This window comes from Octopus sinensis, linkage group LG1 (genome assembly GCF_006345805.1).
Source record: "Octopus sinensis linkage group LG1, ASM634580v1, whole genome shotgun sequence".
NCBI lineage: Eukaryota > Metazoa > Mollusca > Cephalopoda > Octopoda > Octopodidae > Octopus > Octopus sinensis.
The window spans coordinates 137,723,697-137,742,406 of NC_042997.1; the positions used below are offsets into that span (position 1 = coordinate 137,723,697).

Here is an 18,710-nt window from a genome sequence, read left to right on the forward strand (position 1 = left end):
AATCCTATCATCCTTTCTGTGATAAGCTGTCCAAGGATATCAAATACTATTTTTTAACAATCATCATATAAAATATAACTCTCCACTATCTTACTTGGTAGAATTTGCTGTTGAATATGAGCCTAATTATCTTACATTTCATATTCAAGAAATTTCATTTAGGTATGGCCATGCTAAGAATAGGATGTAAGCATGGCCAAATGGTTAAGAAGTTCACTTTAGAATCATGAGATTCCAAGTCTGATTCCACTTGCACCTTGGGCATCTTTTATCATTGACTTGGATTTACCCAAACCTTGTGAGTGAAAATGAGTAGATGGAAAGTTGATTGAATTGAAATTACTTGTAATTCAAAGTGCCTGCCTTATTGCACACAATGTCATCTTGATTCAGCATTCATATTACATTAAATGTACAAATTTCTGTGGAATATTCAACCATTTGAGAATCCAAACAATAGGAAGTTCTGTTGTTTGGGCAACTAGAACACCTGTTATTGAAACTGACAGTGGATTCATTTACATGTAAATAATTATTATAGTGAGCTAGGTGAAATCGTAGTCATGGCAAGTGCTGGAGATACACAAAAGCACCCATGCTGGTGACACATATAAGGCACCCATGACAGGGACACATACATGGCATCCTTGCCAGTGACATGTAAAAGACACCCAGTACAATTCTGTGAAGTTGTTGGTATTAGGAAGGGCATCCAGCAGTAGAAACCAAGCCCCAAAAGACTAGAGCCTGGTGTAGCTCTCCAGTTTATAAGCTCCATTGAAACCATCTTACCCATGCCAGCATGGAAAATGGATGCTAAATGATGTTACTAAAGGATGATGATGATGATTTTTCACTCAGCTAAGACCTCTGACATTTTTCAGTCTCTTTAAACCAGCATCTCAAACAATGAAGCAGTGAATGTGTCGTTGCTCTGAATTTTTACTCTCAGTGAATTAGGCATGTACTGTCCATGCGATCAAGCAGTTTGAATAGCACTGGAAAAAGCTAAAAGCAGAAATGTCCAAAATGATTCCACAATGTTATTAGTTTACATGAAACTCTTTGTTGTGACAAAAAGTATCTCTCAAAAGAGTTGGTTTATTTTATTTTCTGTTTTGCATTTCTTTACTTTCAGGCGTCTGGTAGAAAAATTTGATAACATGAAGAAGAATGCAATGGGAAACGGTGACAATCAATGTATTTTATGTGGTGATGAATTTGGTTTGCTGGGAGCTTCTCCAACTTACTGTGATGATTGTAAGAAGGTAATGTAATGTCTAAATGAGACTATATTTCTTAACATGTTTTAACACTTTAGCATTCAGTTACTCTGTCAAATGTAATTCTTATTTATTTACATTGTTTTGAATTAATCATGCATTATCTCTTAGCTTTAAGATGCTGATGATGTGAATAGATTTGGTCAGTTTGAACATAAAGCAGATAGAATATTTTGGCTGGATATGGCTGGTTTAAATGCTAAAGGGTTAACAAATGTTTTTAACAAGAGATTATTATTATAGACTCATTAGAGTCAGACAAAATGCTTTGCAATATTTCTTCTGGCTCAATACATTCTGAGTTCAATGCATTTGTGGTCAATAAAATAAACTACCAATCAAGTACTGGGGTTAGTGGTATTGACTGCCTTGCCCACCTCAAAATTGCTGACCTTCCTCATACCTAAGTCTAAAACCATTACTGTTGCTGTTGTTATAGAATTGCACATTGATCATGGAGAATTGGTGACAATAAGCATTCTCAACTCTCAAAGACTTTGTTAATAATATTGGCATAATAGAGAATGATAGTTTACTGTAAACAAACTGTTCAGGTTTCAATTCCCATGTGAGACAAACTTTTGAATAGCTGTTTTTGTATCATTCTCACTGCTTATATGGTTACAGAGATGATTTGTATTCAGATGTCTTAGAATTTTCTCATTTATTTGGTGAAATCAAATTGATTTCAGTCTGTTTCTTTTGTTTCAGCTCTATTCTATGACATAGCAAAATCTATAATCTCATATATTTTATTTGTACTCCTATTACATAGTCAGTTTGAATAGTGAAATCTTACATAATCACACAGTAGTTGTTTTCTTTACTGAATTCAAATTTCTGACAATCTTCACAGTTTAAGTACCAGTCAGATCAGTTTAACTGACTATGCCTTTCCCTGAATTTTGTGGGCGTGTGCCCATGTTAAGAGAGGTGCTGTTTTCTAGTAACTTTGCTGAATGCTAAGTAAGAATTGTGAGAATGACTACAGAAGCAATAAAGAATAGATGAAATACGGATTTATGAAAATTTGGGCTCTGGTTATGTACAGTGTGTGTAAGAAACATATGGTCTACTTGTGAGAATTAGCTTTGGTGACTATTGTGAACTTTGTTTAAATTACAACAAAAATATGGGCCCATTCTTGTCCATTCTGACACCTGAATTGCTTGTGGGTACTTCCAAGATGTGACCTTTTCAGGACTTAGACAAAGTGTAGGGCAAAGATGAAGATAATCATAATTTTGAAGAGCCTTGATCTAACTCAGGAAGTTATGAATTTTCTATGAATTATATGTTTTAATTATGTCTGTATTGATGCATATTCATTTATGATGAGTAATTTGAAAGGAAAAAATTATCACATCTCAGTATGTTGTGTATCTTTATCCCTCCTCTTTGTTTTGTTTATTCCCACATATTTTGTAACTTTATTTATGCATTTGTATTGTATGAATGAATGGATTTGATGGCAGCTATAATAAAGATTATTATTTTTATTATCATTCAGGTGGTGAGCTGGCAGAATCATTAGCATGCTGGGCAAAATGCTTAGCAGCATTTATGTTCAAAGTCCCCTATTTCAGGGTTGATAAAATAAGTACCAGTTGAGTACTGGGGTCAATATAATTGACTGTCCCCCTCCCCAAAATTTCAGGCCTCATGCCTATAGTAGAAAGATTATTATTATTTTTTTTAAGGTGGCAACCTGGCAGAACCATCAGCATGCCAGGCAAAATACTTTGTGGTATTTTGTCTGGTTATACTCTTTACTCTCTTTTACTCTTTTACTTGTTTCAGTCATTTGACTGCGGCCATGCTGGAGCACCACCTTTTAGTACTTATTCTATCGGTCTCTTTTTGCCGAACCGCTAAGTGACGGGGACGTAAACACACCAGCATCGGTTGTCAAGCAATGCTAGGGGGACAAACACAGACACACAAACACACACATACAAACATATATATATATATACATATATACGACAGGCTTCTTTCAGTTTCCGTCTACCAAATCCACTCACAAGGCATTGGTCGGCCCGGGGCTATAGCAGAAGACACTTGCCCAAGATGCCACGCAGTGGGACTGAACCCGCAACCGTGTGGTTGGTTAGCAAGCTACTTACCACACAGCCACTCCTGCGCCTATACATTCTGAGTTCAAATTCTGCCAGAGTCAGTTTTACCTTTCTTCCATTTGGAGCCGATAAAATAGGTACCGGTTGAGCGCTGAGTTGATATAATCAACTTTCCCACCTGTCAAAATTGCAAGCCTTGTGCCTATAGTAGACAGAATTATTGTTATTGCTGTTATTATTATTATTATTATTATATTATTATTATTATTATTATTATTATTGTTATTATTTCTTTTCAGTTCTTTATAAGTTTTTTATACAACCGCCTCCCCCTCCCTCTGTGTCCTCTGTGTGCTGATGTTTGTTCAATATTAACAATTTGGAGAATGAGAAGGCTTTCATATTACATTTAATTTGCTGTGTTGTGCTTTTGGGATTTCTTTTGTTGTTTCTTGTGTTGTTTTAATGATACTGCTCATGTTTGCTGTGAAAGCTTTTATAGTTATTGGGAGGTGATTTTATGCAATACGTTCTCTCTGGATTATGTTATTGAATTGAAAGTGTCTTTCATAGATTGTGTACTTTTGAATTGTGTGTAAAGTGGTAAGCCCTGATTATTTTTGTTTTTGTTCATGTTCTTATCGTACCTAGATCATCAGTTATTACTGGTGCGCACTTTATTTTTATTCATTTTTTTTCTTACTTTTTATACTTAATAGTTTCTGCCATCACTATACACACACACACACACACACACACACACACACACACACACACACACACACACATACACACACACATCATATACACACACACACACACACATTTATACATATACATATATGTGTGTGTGTGTGTGTGTTTATTTATTTATTTATTTCACTTAGGCATAGCAATATTAATAACCAGTTGTTAGAACTCAATATTCTTATGCTTTAGAGAAAAATGTTAGTCAAGTACAGAAAAAAGCCATGTAATCACCACCATTAGCTTACAGTTATTTCAACTATGAAAAGTAGTGCACTCAAAGCTGAATGCTTGTGCAACCTCCTATAGCTTCCTCAGAGCCATTAAAATGAAGTGTATTTTCATTTCAGAAAGCATTTAAATACAAACATACATTGGGAATACTGGTGGAATATCCTAGTGAAAACCTCAATAAAATGTAAACATAACAGACTTGATATAGTTATTTGGTACAGAGAAGAGAAACTCTGTGCACTAGTAGAAATTAGCTGCCCAGCAGATATGAACATAACGCTAAAGATCAGAGAAAAAGAAAATACCTACGTTGAACTACAGAGAAATCTGCTGTTACAAAATTACAAGTTCAGGTTCATACCTGTAATTATTGGGGCACTGGCATCTGCAACACACTTCAGAAGTTAGTCTTCTCAAAATCAGAGAGGAGAAAGCTGTTTCAGAGACTACAGATCCAAGCCATCACTGGAACTGTAAACATTTGTAAAACTTTCCAGAAATTTATCATTTATGTATATATACATATGTCCAGACAAGCAATCATATGCATAAGAATACATACATAACATACAAATCTGCACATATACATACATTCACACAAACAAAATTACTCTGTTGATGTTGAAATTCCAGTGAAGGAGCCTTGGATCTTGGTTAGAAAGTGGCTCCTTCACTATTGGCAAGAAATCTTGAAATAAAAAGGAATAATAACATACACACACACATGTACACATACACACACTCATACATACACATACATACATGATTAAAATATACATACATGCATATTTTAAGTCTGTTACTTACTCTTTTGGTTTGTGCTTGCTCAACTGCTAATCTGCAGTTGTCAAGTAGGGACTGGGGTGAGTACAAAGGCACAGACAGACCCTCATACATCAATATATGCACATTCACTCACAAGGCATTGGTCAGCCTGAAGCTATACTAGAATAAACTTGCCCATGCTTGCAAAGAAACCACATGCTTGCAAAGTGAACTTCTTAGCCACACAGCCATGTGTCCATGTTTGTATGCATGATATATGATATATATATATATATATATATATAAAAAGGAAATGAAGAAAATGCTGACAAAATAATTTAAGTAAGGGAGAGTGTATTTAATTAGGTGAAAGTTCTTTTTACCGGTTGCGCATTTGTTATGCTTATCAAAAGATGTTTTTTTAAGAGAGATAGAGTTCCTTTCTGATAGATTTTTTTCTCAGATAAGAGAAAAAAATCTATCAGAAAGGAACTCTATCTCTCTTAAAAAAACATCTTTTGATAAGCATAACAAATGCGCAACCGGTAAAAAGAACTTTCACCTAATTAAATACACTCTCCCTTACTTAAATTATTTTGGCAGCATTTTCTTCATTTCCTTTTTTTATATATCACAACTCGTGTTCCACATCTCCTTTTTTAAATATATATATATATATATATATATATATATAATACAAGCAGAGATACCTTGCCTTGCTCAGGATTAAAAGGGCATAGTTTTTTTATTGTCTACTTGTTTCAGTCATGTGACTGCAGCTATGCTGGAGCATCACTGTTGGTCGAACAAATCAATCACAGGATTTATTCTTTGTAAGCCTAGTAGTTATTCTATCAGTGTCTTTGCCAAACCGCTAAGTTATGGGAATGCAAACATGTATATAAATACATAGTGAAAGTAATTGAAATCAAAACCATATAATAGTGGAAGTATTATATCACATTACAAGAGAGATGTTATTGTTTCACTTTTGACATGTAATACTAATACTAAAACAATGTAAGAGATAAGAGATTGCTCCAGGCTTGCATTGGGCAAGAAGTTAAAAAAATTTTGGGCCCATGATACTCCATGTGTAAAATTTGTGTAAAATTTGAATGAAATCAGTTGTGTAGTTCTTGAATTTTAGTGATGCACACTGTCAGACACACAGACAGACACACACACATTCTCAGTTTTATATATATAGATATATAGATATATATACTCATATGTGTATATATATATGTTTGTGTGTGTATGTATATATATATATAGACAGATAGATAGATAAATAGATAGATAGATAGATAGATATAAATATATATATTCACATATGACATGTATGTATATTCGTTGTGTGTTTGTGTGTGTGTGTGTGTGTGTGTATACATACACATATATCAAGAGGTAATCTTTATATTCAACTTAACTTGGATGTCTTGTTAGAATGTCAAATATTGCATTATTAGCCTTGAGAGATCCTCTCATATAGGTACTTGGTGCATAAAAGCTTGCACAAAGATCGTAGCAGATGAGAATCGTTTGTCATGGTTGCCAGAACTCTCATATCACATGATTACATTCTATTGGAAATCATCATCAGTGGAAAGCATCCAGTCACACAAGCTAGTCTGATATAATCTATGTGTGTGCTTTTATGCCCCATGTGCCTATATGAGAGAATCTCTCAAGTTAGAACACTTGGTATTCAGTGTTCTAACATGACTGCAAGATAGAAACAGAAAAAAACAAAGAATTACTTCTGGTATTTTGTTTAGTTGTGGTTATGTCCCTACACACCTTCATGCTTTTCAACTTTTCTTGTCATACCTTATGAGTAATTGGATCATTATTAAAACCTTTGGAAGAGCTGTCCCAGTGTGACTATAATCCAATGACTGAAACTAGTAAATGAATAAAAGAATAACAATATTTATTTCATAACAATTTCCAATCAGATCTCTTGGGAAAAATTTGCTAATGTTTTTTTTTTCTTTTTTAATTTTTTGCAAATTAATGACTTGCTGTTTAATTTATTCAAAGGCTGTATGCATTAAATGTGGTGTAGATACCTTCAACAGCCAAAAGACACCATTATGGTTATGTAAATTATGCAGTGAGAGCAGAGAGGTAAGACTTGCTTTGTATTTCTTGAAAATCTTTGGGAGTACATATTTGTTTTACTGGAATTAGGTGCCTTGTGTAAAGGTTAGAAAAGTGACAAAAATGGTTCATGAAAAATACCTTTTAGAAAGTTCTAGGAATTTATTGATGAACTATAGTTTATTTTTTGTTCTCCAATTTTTCTTTACATTTTTTATCATCTCAAAAATATTTATTTAAAAAAATTTTTTAATCATGTTTTCCCTTTCTTTTCCTTTGTTTACCTTAGCTTTCAATTTTTTGCTTTTTTTCTCCCCTTTTCCCCTTATTTCTTTCACTTTTTTTACTATCTCTTATCTTCTCTTTGCAGTTTGCCTTCCCTTCTAACCCCTTTTCTTTGTCTTTTAGTAATAGTCCCATAATCAGTTTTCTTTTATTTGAGATACCAGCCAGAGAGGTTTCATGAAAACCCTTTTATTTACATTTATTCTCATCCTTCTTGGCAGTCTCAAGACATTATGAAGTAATGTTAAATTTATGTTAGCTTCTACAAAGGCAATACATTTACAAACCTGACTTGTGTAGCAATAACTACTGCCAATAAACAATCTTATCTTGCACACCAACAAACAAAAAACTTATTTCAGTTGCAAAACCTGCTTTACATGGTGAATAATGGGTCCAAATAAAATGAAGTTGCCAGTGATTAGGTAGTGGGTGAGAAGAGGTTGTGTTTTTGTAGATTTCGTTGTCAAAATATTTTCCTTTCTATGCTATATAATTCGTGTTGCCTTTAACATAACCACTACCTTTACTACAACACTATTACTATAATAACTATTTTAACCATTGTCAACTCTCCATAATATAATACAAATGATAACCCAAAGAAGAAGTCTATGTAGTCACTTTACCTGTTAGAAATAGATGCTACACCCTGCTCAAATCAGACCCTTAATCTTAAGAACAGCACACATTAGATAAGGCATGTACCTCTAAAAGGATGGGAAGCATTTTGTTATAGTCTTTTCAAACACAACTTTCCACGAGTTAAACAACAATCCAGAACCTGTAGCTAGAAATAGTAGCCAAAACTCCCTCCAATCAGAACTTAATGCCTAAAAAAAAAGAACCTATGGGATAACTTTACCATGCATAAAGATTGGATGGTCATAGCTGGATGTATGAGCATAGGTAGGTCTGCTAGGTCTAGTTGACACAGGGCTAGTTTGATATACAAATTAGTTTGATATACAAATTAATTTGATATATAAATTAGATAAGTTTCATGTTCAAAACTCACTTTATAACTTCTGCTGATTAAAAATATATGTATACTAATGTTTTGAGTTTTATCTCTCCTGCTTGTACTATTAAACTTGATATACAAAATTAGAAATTTGATATACAAAATTAGAAACTTGTATCAGGCATACTCTGCCAACACTTCTCCAAAGTATCATTCTTTCCTATCTGCAATATGGACAGCTTGTCATGAAAAAGAAACTTCACCAAACTGTTGATATGCTTATTGTGATCTTCACAATATTAAGGACTATCTTAATCAATTTTCTTTGAAGCTGAGAAGTTTTTACAATAAAATTTGTTGAAAGTTCAGAAAGCTTTTTCCTACATGTCAGGTAGATACTACTTAAGCATTTAATAAAGTATATCTAGTGAAGTATATCCACCACAATTACTCACTCACTTGTGTACTAAGTCAAAGTAAAAGACGTCTTCATTCAATATCAATCTCCATTCACATACTTACCTGTTAAGTATTTTCTCTGTTCTTTTAGCAATTATTGTTACTACTGTTATTATTACTGCTTTTAATGTTTATTCTTGTCAAACTCATTCAACCATAAGACAAAACACCTTGCAATATTTAGTTATGATCAAAGGCAATGAGCTGGCAGAATCATTAGCACGCTGGGTTAATGTTTGTCTTTATGTTCTCAGTTCAAATTCTATTGAGGATGACTTTGCCTTTCATCCTTTCAAGGTCAATGAAATAAGTACCAGTAGAGCACTGGGGTTGATGTAATTGACTTATCCTCTCCCCTGAACTTGCTGGTCCTGTGCCAAAATCTGAAACCAATATTTAGTTATGATCTCCCAAAGTCTTCTTTACTTTTCATCTTTACTGAGTTGTTAAAATAAAGTATTAGTTAAGTACTGGAATGATTTAATTAACTATACCCATTCCACACATATGAGGCTTTGTACCTTCTTCAGAATCAATATTACTACTAGTAATATCTTCACTCCTTCAAAGTTTTAAATTCTATGCTACTTTCCTTTTTTCTTCATTGTCTAATCAACTTATATCATCACATAGATATTTAACCCTTTAATATTTAAGCCAGCCATATCCAGCCAAAATATTCTACCTGCTTTATGTTCAAACTAGCCAGATCCAGCCTCTTGTATCTACCCTACAATGTAATTCTAAAAATAAATAATATCATCAGGAAAATCTCAAAGCTATGAAATAATGCAGGATTAATTCAAATCCATATGAATAAATAAGCATTACATTTGACAGGGTACTCTGAATACTAAAGGGTTAATCCTTCCTATCTGGATCAAGGGCTGAATCCATCTTTGGTGATGCATTTCTTTTAGTTTCTAAGGAGCAACAAGTGAAAACATTAACTATACTGATCTTACCCAGCTGTCTAATTTTACCATTTTTATTAACTCTGGATATGCTATGGGTTCATCCTCACTTCACAAACAAATAATATAACAAGCAACAACATGATATAAACAATTTGCCTATTCAGCTAAATATTTCAAATGGAACAGTAATTAAAATGGCCTTTGCTTGTGTTCTGCTGTTAAGCATTGTTTAAACGCTGATCTTATCCAATCAATATAAGTGCAATGATGGTTGATTTCGATAATAATCCAACTATAATTGCAATTTGAATTTGATTATCTTCAGAGTTTTCTATGCCACATATAATTGACACCAATTACAATGATTTCCATTTTATTATTAAAGCATCAAATATGGTTTGCTACTTCCTCTATTGATATACTAAGAGCTGCTTTTAGTGGAGCAAATATTGGTTTATCATATTTCCTTTTTCTGGGACTAAATGCGGTTCTGAACCAAACATACCTTTTCCTCTATGTTTCTTTTCTCTAGAGTTGATACAATAATTATCGTAAATATAATGAGGTTAATTCAATTACTGTTTCCTAATACAAAATGTAACCTATGACAAAAGCAGTAATTTTCTCACTGACTGGTGGGCATTGTAGTGTGATACTCACTCTTTCATCAATCTTCTATGTTATCCTATTTTCTTCACTTCTCACAACACTGAACTGATATCCTCTGCATCCAGCTCATTCCCTATCTCTAATCATCTGTCACACTATTTTCACTCAGTGCATTTACCTACACATCCACCTTTTCGGCTCTTCTATTCTATTCTGTCTCATATTCACGTTGTGCCTGGACCTCATGGAAGCAGATGGCATACCATGTATTCACCTCTTCAGCAAGACACCTAATCCTCTCCCTCTATTATAGCTTCTTATTCCTCCAGTTTATGCTCAGCTCAGATGAGGGGTCTTATCTTGCAGATACTTGGTGACCTCACTGATGCTGTTCACCATGTGAAAAGCACCCACTGCACTAGGTATGGCATTCAGCTGTAGAAACCATGCCAAAGCAGACATAGAACCTGGTAAAAAGGTAAAGTTACCTTCTCAAGTCATGCCGACTCATAAGGGCTGGTTTCCTGGATTCCATGGAGTATAAATTCCTCGTCTGGATGGGATGCCGGTCCATCACAGGATTTCTCACTTTTTCCAGCTGAGTGGACTGGAGAAACATGAAATGGAATTTTTATGCTCAAGAACACATGTTGCATGGTCCAGGAATCAAAACCACAACCTTATAATTATGAGTCTGACAGCCTCACCACTAAACCATGTGCCTCCACATAGAACCTGGTTTGTCTGTTCTTGTTAAACCATCCAATCCATGCCAGCATGGAAGAAAAGGACATCATATGATGATGATGATGATAATGATGATGATTAGCTCACTCCCTCCATCAAATTGGTGTTGCCTGAACAGGTGCATGGTGTACCTCACATCAGGTATCAAAGTGATCACAGAGCAATGTGAGATGAAGTGTTTTGCTCAAGAATATAACACACCATCCGGTCCAGGAATTGATACCACAATCTCATGATCATGAATGCAACACCCAAACTACTTGACCATGCACCCTCACCAGTTGTGTATGTACAACACATACAATTAAATAGTGTTAATTGACAAAATAAAGATGAAAGCAGTTTCATTTAGAGAAATTAAGCCAATCTGATATATCTAGCTGTTCTGTTTCTCATAAAGGTATTTTAACATGTCCTTCACTTCCATCAAAGTAAGATCTAAATTTGTGGCTACATACATAGTGTTTGTGTAGATTGTGAATAAGGATGCTTTGTTAGTTTCTGAGATTTAAAGTTACCACACTCTAGATATTCCATATTTTCTGTGAGGTAACTTACTTTCGAAGAGAAATACACATGCAAACTCCCTTTTTTCTCTGTCTCCTTAAAAAAAAAAAAATAATAAAAACAGTTACTTTGTATCTATATAAAAGCTAAATATATTTTTGATATTTTCAAATATTGGGAAAGTAAAGTTTGTGGAGATAATATGCATTTTATTGAGAAAAATAATTTTAAAAATCTCTAAATCTATTTTAAATATTGGAATCGATTTTTATTTTATTTTAGCCACAAGAGATGTTTTTCTTGTTTTTATTTTAGTTATATTTTCTTAGAATTTCTATTGGTTTTCCTGATAATGATGTTTCTACTTGGCTCCATAAATAATTAAATAAAATAAAGCTGGTACAGATTTCATCACTCCCAACACACTCCATTGGCTCTCTCTCCCTCTCTCATAGAGAGAGAGAGAGAGAAAGAGAGGGAAATCTTTTGACTTGATTTTCAAGGATTTGAAACAGATTTTTATTATTTTTCTAGCCATAATTATTTTTTTGCCTTCTAATTTTATATTTCCAATAGGAATTTCTGTCAATTTACTCTTTTTTTAAAAAAATGTTATTTTATTATAATTTTTGTTTCCTTCATTTGATATTTCTGCTTGGCTCAACAAATAATCTAATGAAATCAAGTCATTCCATCTATTGTGTATCATCAGAAAGCTACAATATTTAGAGAGAGGAAAAAAAATTAAAACCTTGCAGGTTTCAAGTAATCATAGTGTTTTGAGTGTCACTTTGAATACAAGAAAAAAAGTGGGGGTAGAAACCCACTCATACCACAACTACTACCACCACCATGACCTTATTCTTTCTTTCATCTGCATTTATTACTATTTTATTTGCTCCATGAATGACATATAATGTAATATTCATAAACATAGTAAACTCCTGGGAGAAATTCTAAAGTTTCACAAAGTTTTGAGATTTCAATCTTTAATACTAACTAACCAAGCTAGTACTGGGAATTGGAACAGAACTGAAATAAATATTTTGTATCAACATTTCTATAATGAGTGAATTCTATGAGGATTTGATTTTATGAAAAAGTTATTGAGTTAATGGTCTGTAGTGGAGCAGGGAATTATGGCTAACATTTCTGTATCAGCGATAGAAAATATATTAAGTTTACTAATTTATTAGCTTTGTCTATTGGGAACATTGTGTATCATGATGAGGAAGCAGATGAAGTGTTGTCTCATTAGTGAACTACAGGTATTGAAGTTGGTAAGGATTCATTTGGCAGTGCAGATATAATCTGTACTATTGAATGCTCCAGTAGGGTAAAAGCAGTGAAACATTGTCTGAGAATACAGAAGACTTGGGAAAATAAAAGTATGATAGATCATAGTGAAGTATAGTAGATGATAACTGTCAAAGTAGGTGTAGTTTATTGGCAATTTGAGCAGTATTGATGGACACTGGGGAAAAAAACAAAACTTTAGTAATAACTAGAATAATAGATAACCAATGAAGCATAATGTAGGATAAATGAAATTGTCCCTAGTCTTGATTTAATAGACAAAGTAAGTTGGGGAAAAAGAAAAACAACTAAAAGGAGCTTGTTTTGTACAATCTATACTACCTTGCCTACAACATTTTTTTTTTTTTTTTGTCATTTAATTTTAGAGTTTTACTCTGTTTTTTACATCCACCGAGTTAGATTTTTCAATTTGTTTATCAGTTTTCCTTTGCCATTTTAGAATTTTTTAAAATTATCATTTATGTAGGTATGGAAACGATCTGGTGCTTGGTTTTTTAAAGGAATTCCAAAATATACAGTTCCAAAACATCACCATGAAGGTGGCAAGTTTTCTTCAAATGCAAGAAACCAACTAGAAACTTCAGCTCACCAGAAAGGTCGTTCTGGATCATTTCGCAGTTATAATACTTGGAGCAGAGGACGGCACAATGGCAACAAGGAAGGTTTTGGAGGTCAGGCATCATCTCACATAATCTGAAATGTTTCTACCTCAATTCTTTCTCTCATGATTTGTTCCTGTGAAGGGTTTAAGATATTATTATGTAAAAACAGAGTTGGTACTAGATAATGGAAGGCAAACTATCTTAGACATGATGCAAGAGCTTCCTAGAATGTCAGCAACTGCTTTTAGCCATAAAGATCAATTCAAATAATTTTGACAGCTTTGACTACGTTGAAGATATATGGTTTCTAGATTATTATTATTACCAGGATTTATATGTAACAAAAGGTTTCTTTGGTTAGAGATAACTCAAAAACAACAGCTATAAAATCACAAGAGTTCTAATAGGTATGGTAAATATATAGAAGGTAATTTTGATGAGCAGTACATATTAAGATAAGTGTGGATATGTCACTAGAATTAGCTAGTGATAGTCTGCACCAAATTGATTGAATTAAATAGCCACAAGAGAATATATGAAAGTCAAAAGCAATACATAATATTCTCAGGCAGCAATTGAACTACAAATTCTCTGATGTACTGACAATCACACTAATTAACCAGTGCAATGTAATCAGCCTATGTAAAACAATTTCTATTGACAATTATCACATTACTCGTTTGAATTGTATTAGCTAATACACACATATCTACATATATGAGTGCATGCATTCATGTGTGCATTTCTACTCATATTATGCGCTGTGTCAGTCTCAAGTTTCACTGACATTTTAATAAGTAGCTATCTGATATTACAGTTAGCAGTTTGGAAGGGAGAAGAAGTAAGTCCAGAGAAATTGTTAAATAATAATGAAACTGATCAGTCTGATGCTCATCCCAAGCTGTTGCAAAGTCTCCTCATGGGCATAATTCCACAGTGTGACTATATGGATATGACCTTGCATATTTATCTGTTCACAACCTACACTATATTGGTACTCTAGTGATTATTCTCAGGTTATCTATCTTGTACCATTATACAAATGAGCTGCATCAGTCATAAGTTTTGCTTCTAGCTCCTGCAGCTAACTATTGTTTGCTGTTTAGTGGCAAGAGGTGATTCCTAATGAAATGTTAAATAAAAATGAAGCTAGTTGGTTTGATCTTCAAGTCCAATTACTAAAGGACCATGAGAGCCAAGAATAAATGCTGCTCAATTAAATACATGTAGATGATTTCTTATATTGATTTAAAATGCAATAGTTTCCATTCATATTGTTTTGTACTAATCTCAGCGTATTGTTTTATGCAAATCTGGATATTTGCATATTGTTGGAGTAACTGTTTTGCTAGGGCTATCTGTTTTATTGTTGGATTTCTTTTCTAACAATAACCATCCAACCATGAAATTGCAATTCTTTTTAGTTAGTTATTCTATGGCAAGCAGAGTAACATGCCTTGTTTAAGAGGCTTTTTAATATTATTATTTTATGAGACATGCATTAAATTATCAAATATATCTTTTTTAAAAGCATGGTATAATTAAAGCAATTTTTTAAATTCATAACCTTTGTTGTTGGTAGCACCTTAACCAAATAGTATCTTAAAAAATATGAGTCATTTAAGAAAAAAGAAACTTTTCATATATTTACACCTTGGTGTTTGTAGTTTCCATATTTAGGTATATTGATGCCAACTTATTTGTAAAGGTGGCTCTAATATGTACAGTGCTTTGGATATAGCATTTGTACGAATGTTCATGATTTCAAACATGTTATGTTCTTGATTCTGAGTAGATGATGATGACCTCAAATGGATCATATTCCTTAGTGAGCTGCCAAAATTTTTAACGCATCAGACAAAATGCTTAGTGGTATTTCTTCCATCTTTTACATTCTGGGTTCAGACACCAGCTTTGCCTTTCATCCATCCAGGGTTGATAAAATAAAGTATCAATCAAGTACTGGAGTCAATGTAATTGACCAACACCCTTCCCCTAAAATTGCTAGCTTAAAAGTTTTATTGGGATACTGATGATCTCAAATTTTTGACATTCATATATTTATGTAAAAGTCAGAGATCACTGCTAAAAATTATTTAAAGTCAGTTTAGATCTCTTTTGCAGTCCTTGGATATTGTATTTCATTTAAGTATGAATGTATGCAATTTATTTTGTTGTAAGGAATTTATTTTGTTGTAACTAGGAGAAAGCAGTGGTCAAGATGCCTCAAGCAGTTCTGAAGATGAAGTGAGCATTGGAAAACGCACAAAAGGTAAATAGATAACTAAGCACTGACTAGCCAATAGAAAGTGGCTTGATTGAATAGTGAAATTTCAAATTTGATACAATTCACATTGACAAATTACTTCTGTAGACTTTAACCAAAAAATAATCTGGTAAAAGAAGTACTTGCTGCTAATGCATGTTCTGTTTAATGTCATTTTGCATTTGGCAATAGCAGCAGATTTATGGATTTTTTTTTCGTTAATCCATTCATTCATCCATCCATCTATTTTCTCTGCTCGCTATTTCTGGGAGAGTCATATGGGCAGTGTACTTGAGCACCTCGTCCATAGGGTCCTATTAGACTTCCCTGTTGGGTTCCCAGATTTGATCAACTGAGACTATGTTTATTATCCAACCATCTCATTCTTGGTCTGCCCTTAGGTTTCCTGCCTGTTGGCTTGGCTTGAAGAATCTATCTTGTAATTCTTTCCTGTGACATTCTAATCACATGTCCATAGTACTGGAGTTGTGACCTCTCAGTGCTGAGAATTAGCAGTTTGACCTGGAGAAACTCCCTGATATTCAAGCTATGCAACTTGTTAAGTAACATTATTCCTTGAGACCTTTCAGAGGAACCTCATTTCAGCTGCTTGTATTCTCTTTCAGTCATTACTCAACATTCATGATATATAGTAGTTTCATTATGTATAAATAATTAATGAATACTTGTGTGTACTGAGAGTTGTATTTTTGAGTGTGTAAACATGATTATAATGTCAAATTTACTGAGTTCTCAATTCATTTTGTATTTTATTTATCATATCATGAGCAATATTTAATTTGTTTCAGTTTGTAGAGATATAAAATTAGCAGAGTCATTAGGGTATAGAATAGAAAATACTTTGCAGTATCCAGTCAAATAATGAAATGAAATTCTTTCCCCACTCTCTCTACTTTATTGCTCTGTGATAAAGGCCTTGAGAGACTGTTCACATCACCATTTTCTGCAGACACAGGAGGATGGTTAGAGTGAGATGCTAGAAACATTGTACTGTAATAAAACTGATATGTTATTGGAACCAATGAAGGAAGGACTGTTAGCACAGCATAATAAAACAGAAATAAAGAATTTGAAAGAAAAAAATTAGTTCATTGAGACATTTAACACCTTTCAACTTTAATATCTGGAATGTTATCTGTTGTTTCTATCCATAAAATAGACTGTATTAACCTATGAGTGCTTTTTGTAATTACATAAGAATTAATTGTTGCTATTATGAAGAATGTAGCACAAGCAAATTTCCCCAAATGTTGTTTTTGTTGATGAAGCAATGTCAATAATTTAATTTGTTTTAGTATGCAGGCATAGCTATGTGGTTAGAAGTTTGCTTCTTAGCCACATAGCTTTGGGTTCAGTCCCACTGTGTGGCACCTTGGGCAAGTGACTTCTACAAGCTGACAAATGCCTTGTGAATGGATTTGGAAACTGAAATAAACTCAGTGTTTGTGTGTGTGTGTGTGTGTGTTACTGTCTCCTTGCATTGACATCATGTCGTAGTTGTAAGCAAGTGTTACCATCATGCATGGAGTGTCCTTCATTTCTAATCTTTTATGAAAACTTCACACACAATGGCGGTGCCCCAGCATGGCCACAGCTCGTGAGCTGAAACTAGATAAAATATAAATATATATATATAAATATATGCTCGTGAGGAAATATTAATTTACTCACAAACAAGAGGAAGGTTGATGACAGGAAGGGTATCCACCCTTTGAAAATCTACTTCAATAAATCCTGCCCAACCCATGTGAACATGAAAAAACAGACCGTACAACAACAGTGATATTGTACTGGCTTATTGTTGAGGTGTACTCTTTATGATTTTGTTGTGTTGTGTTTATCATGATATCTGCATTGTATTATATGCAATTAGGCATTGACTATTGTTATGTAACATCATGGCTCAGGTGATTGATGCTGGACGATAATTTTAGCAGCTGATATTTTACAACAGCAATAAACTCATAGCTGTTGCTTAATCATAGGTCAGTCTTGACACCTACTAAGCAAATCTGTGATTATAAACATTCTAGTCATGATCATTCAAACTCAACTTCATGTTTTTTACTTAAAGACAGGAAAAATAAAATCAAGTGTGTCTTTACTTCACCAAGACAGTCTAGCATGAAATTTGAGTATCATTTCTAGCATGCCAAGCAACTGAAAGGATGCACTTGCTAAGAATTTTGGTGTGACTGTTGAGAGTGTGTCAGCCTTACAATGAAATGTTTAAGCTTACTGCTTCTAGTTGTTACAGTATGAGTGGGGCTTATCTAGACTGCCACATAAATTGTACCTACATTTCTTAACAGATATAGATCTCTGTCCAATAACGTCAACAGTGAGATCTTTTATTTTTGAGCATACAATAACCACACAGTTTATGAGACAAATACCCAAGTATATAACATGACAGATAACAAACCAATAAGAGAACCTTTACAGGGTCACTTGCTCTTCAAGAATTACCAGCCTTCTTACTTGTTAGTCTTCAAATCACACTTGGTAGTCTTCAAATAAAGAAAAAGAAACATTGGCTAATGTAGTCATAGATACCACAAAAATTGTTGGGTTAGTCATAGCTGGAGCTTGAATGCCATTCAATCATGTTTGTCCAATCACAATTGATCTGGAGCTAAATAGCAAAATTAAAAGCATGGATGACTAATACTTCTGCTGAGGTAACTCCATGGTCTGTTCTTCATTCTATGTTATGTGTCGTTAATACCCTTAAGAAGTGTATTAGCATTGAGTCTTCCTCTTTTCTGCCCATAGAAATTTGGACTTTATACTTACCTGAAGA

The 18,710-nt window shown here is 33.6% G+C and overlaps 1 protein-coding gene across 8 annotated transcripts in view; it reads left to right on the top strand.

The window, feature by feature from the left end:
• LOC115210843 (rabphilin-3A) overlaps positions 1-18,710 on the top strand; it is a 266,359-nt gene that overhangs the window by 194,800 nt on the left and 52,849 nt on the right. For all 8 annotated transcript variants that reach the window (XM_036505145.1, XM_036505143.1, XM_036505140.1 and 5 more), the window contains 4 exons: positions 1,139-1,268; positions 7,154-7,240; positions 13,485-13,689; positions 15,824-15,892. In XM_036505145.1, the coding sequence (XP_036361038.1) occupies positions 1,139-1,268; positions 7,154-7,240; positions 13,485-13,689; positions 15,824-15,892 (491 nt within the window). The remainder of the gene's footprint in view (positions 1-1,138; positions 1,269-7,153; positions 7,241-13,484; positions 13,690-15,823; positions 15,893-18,710) is intronic.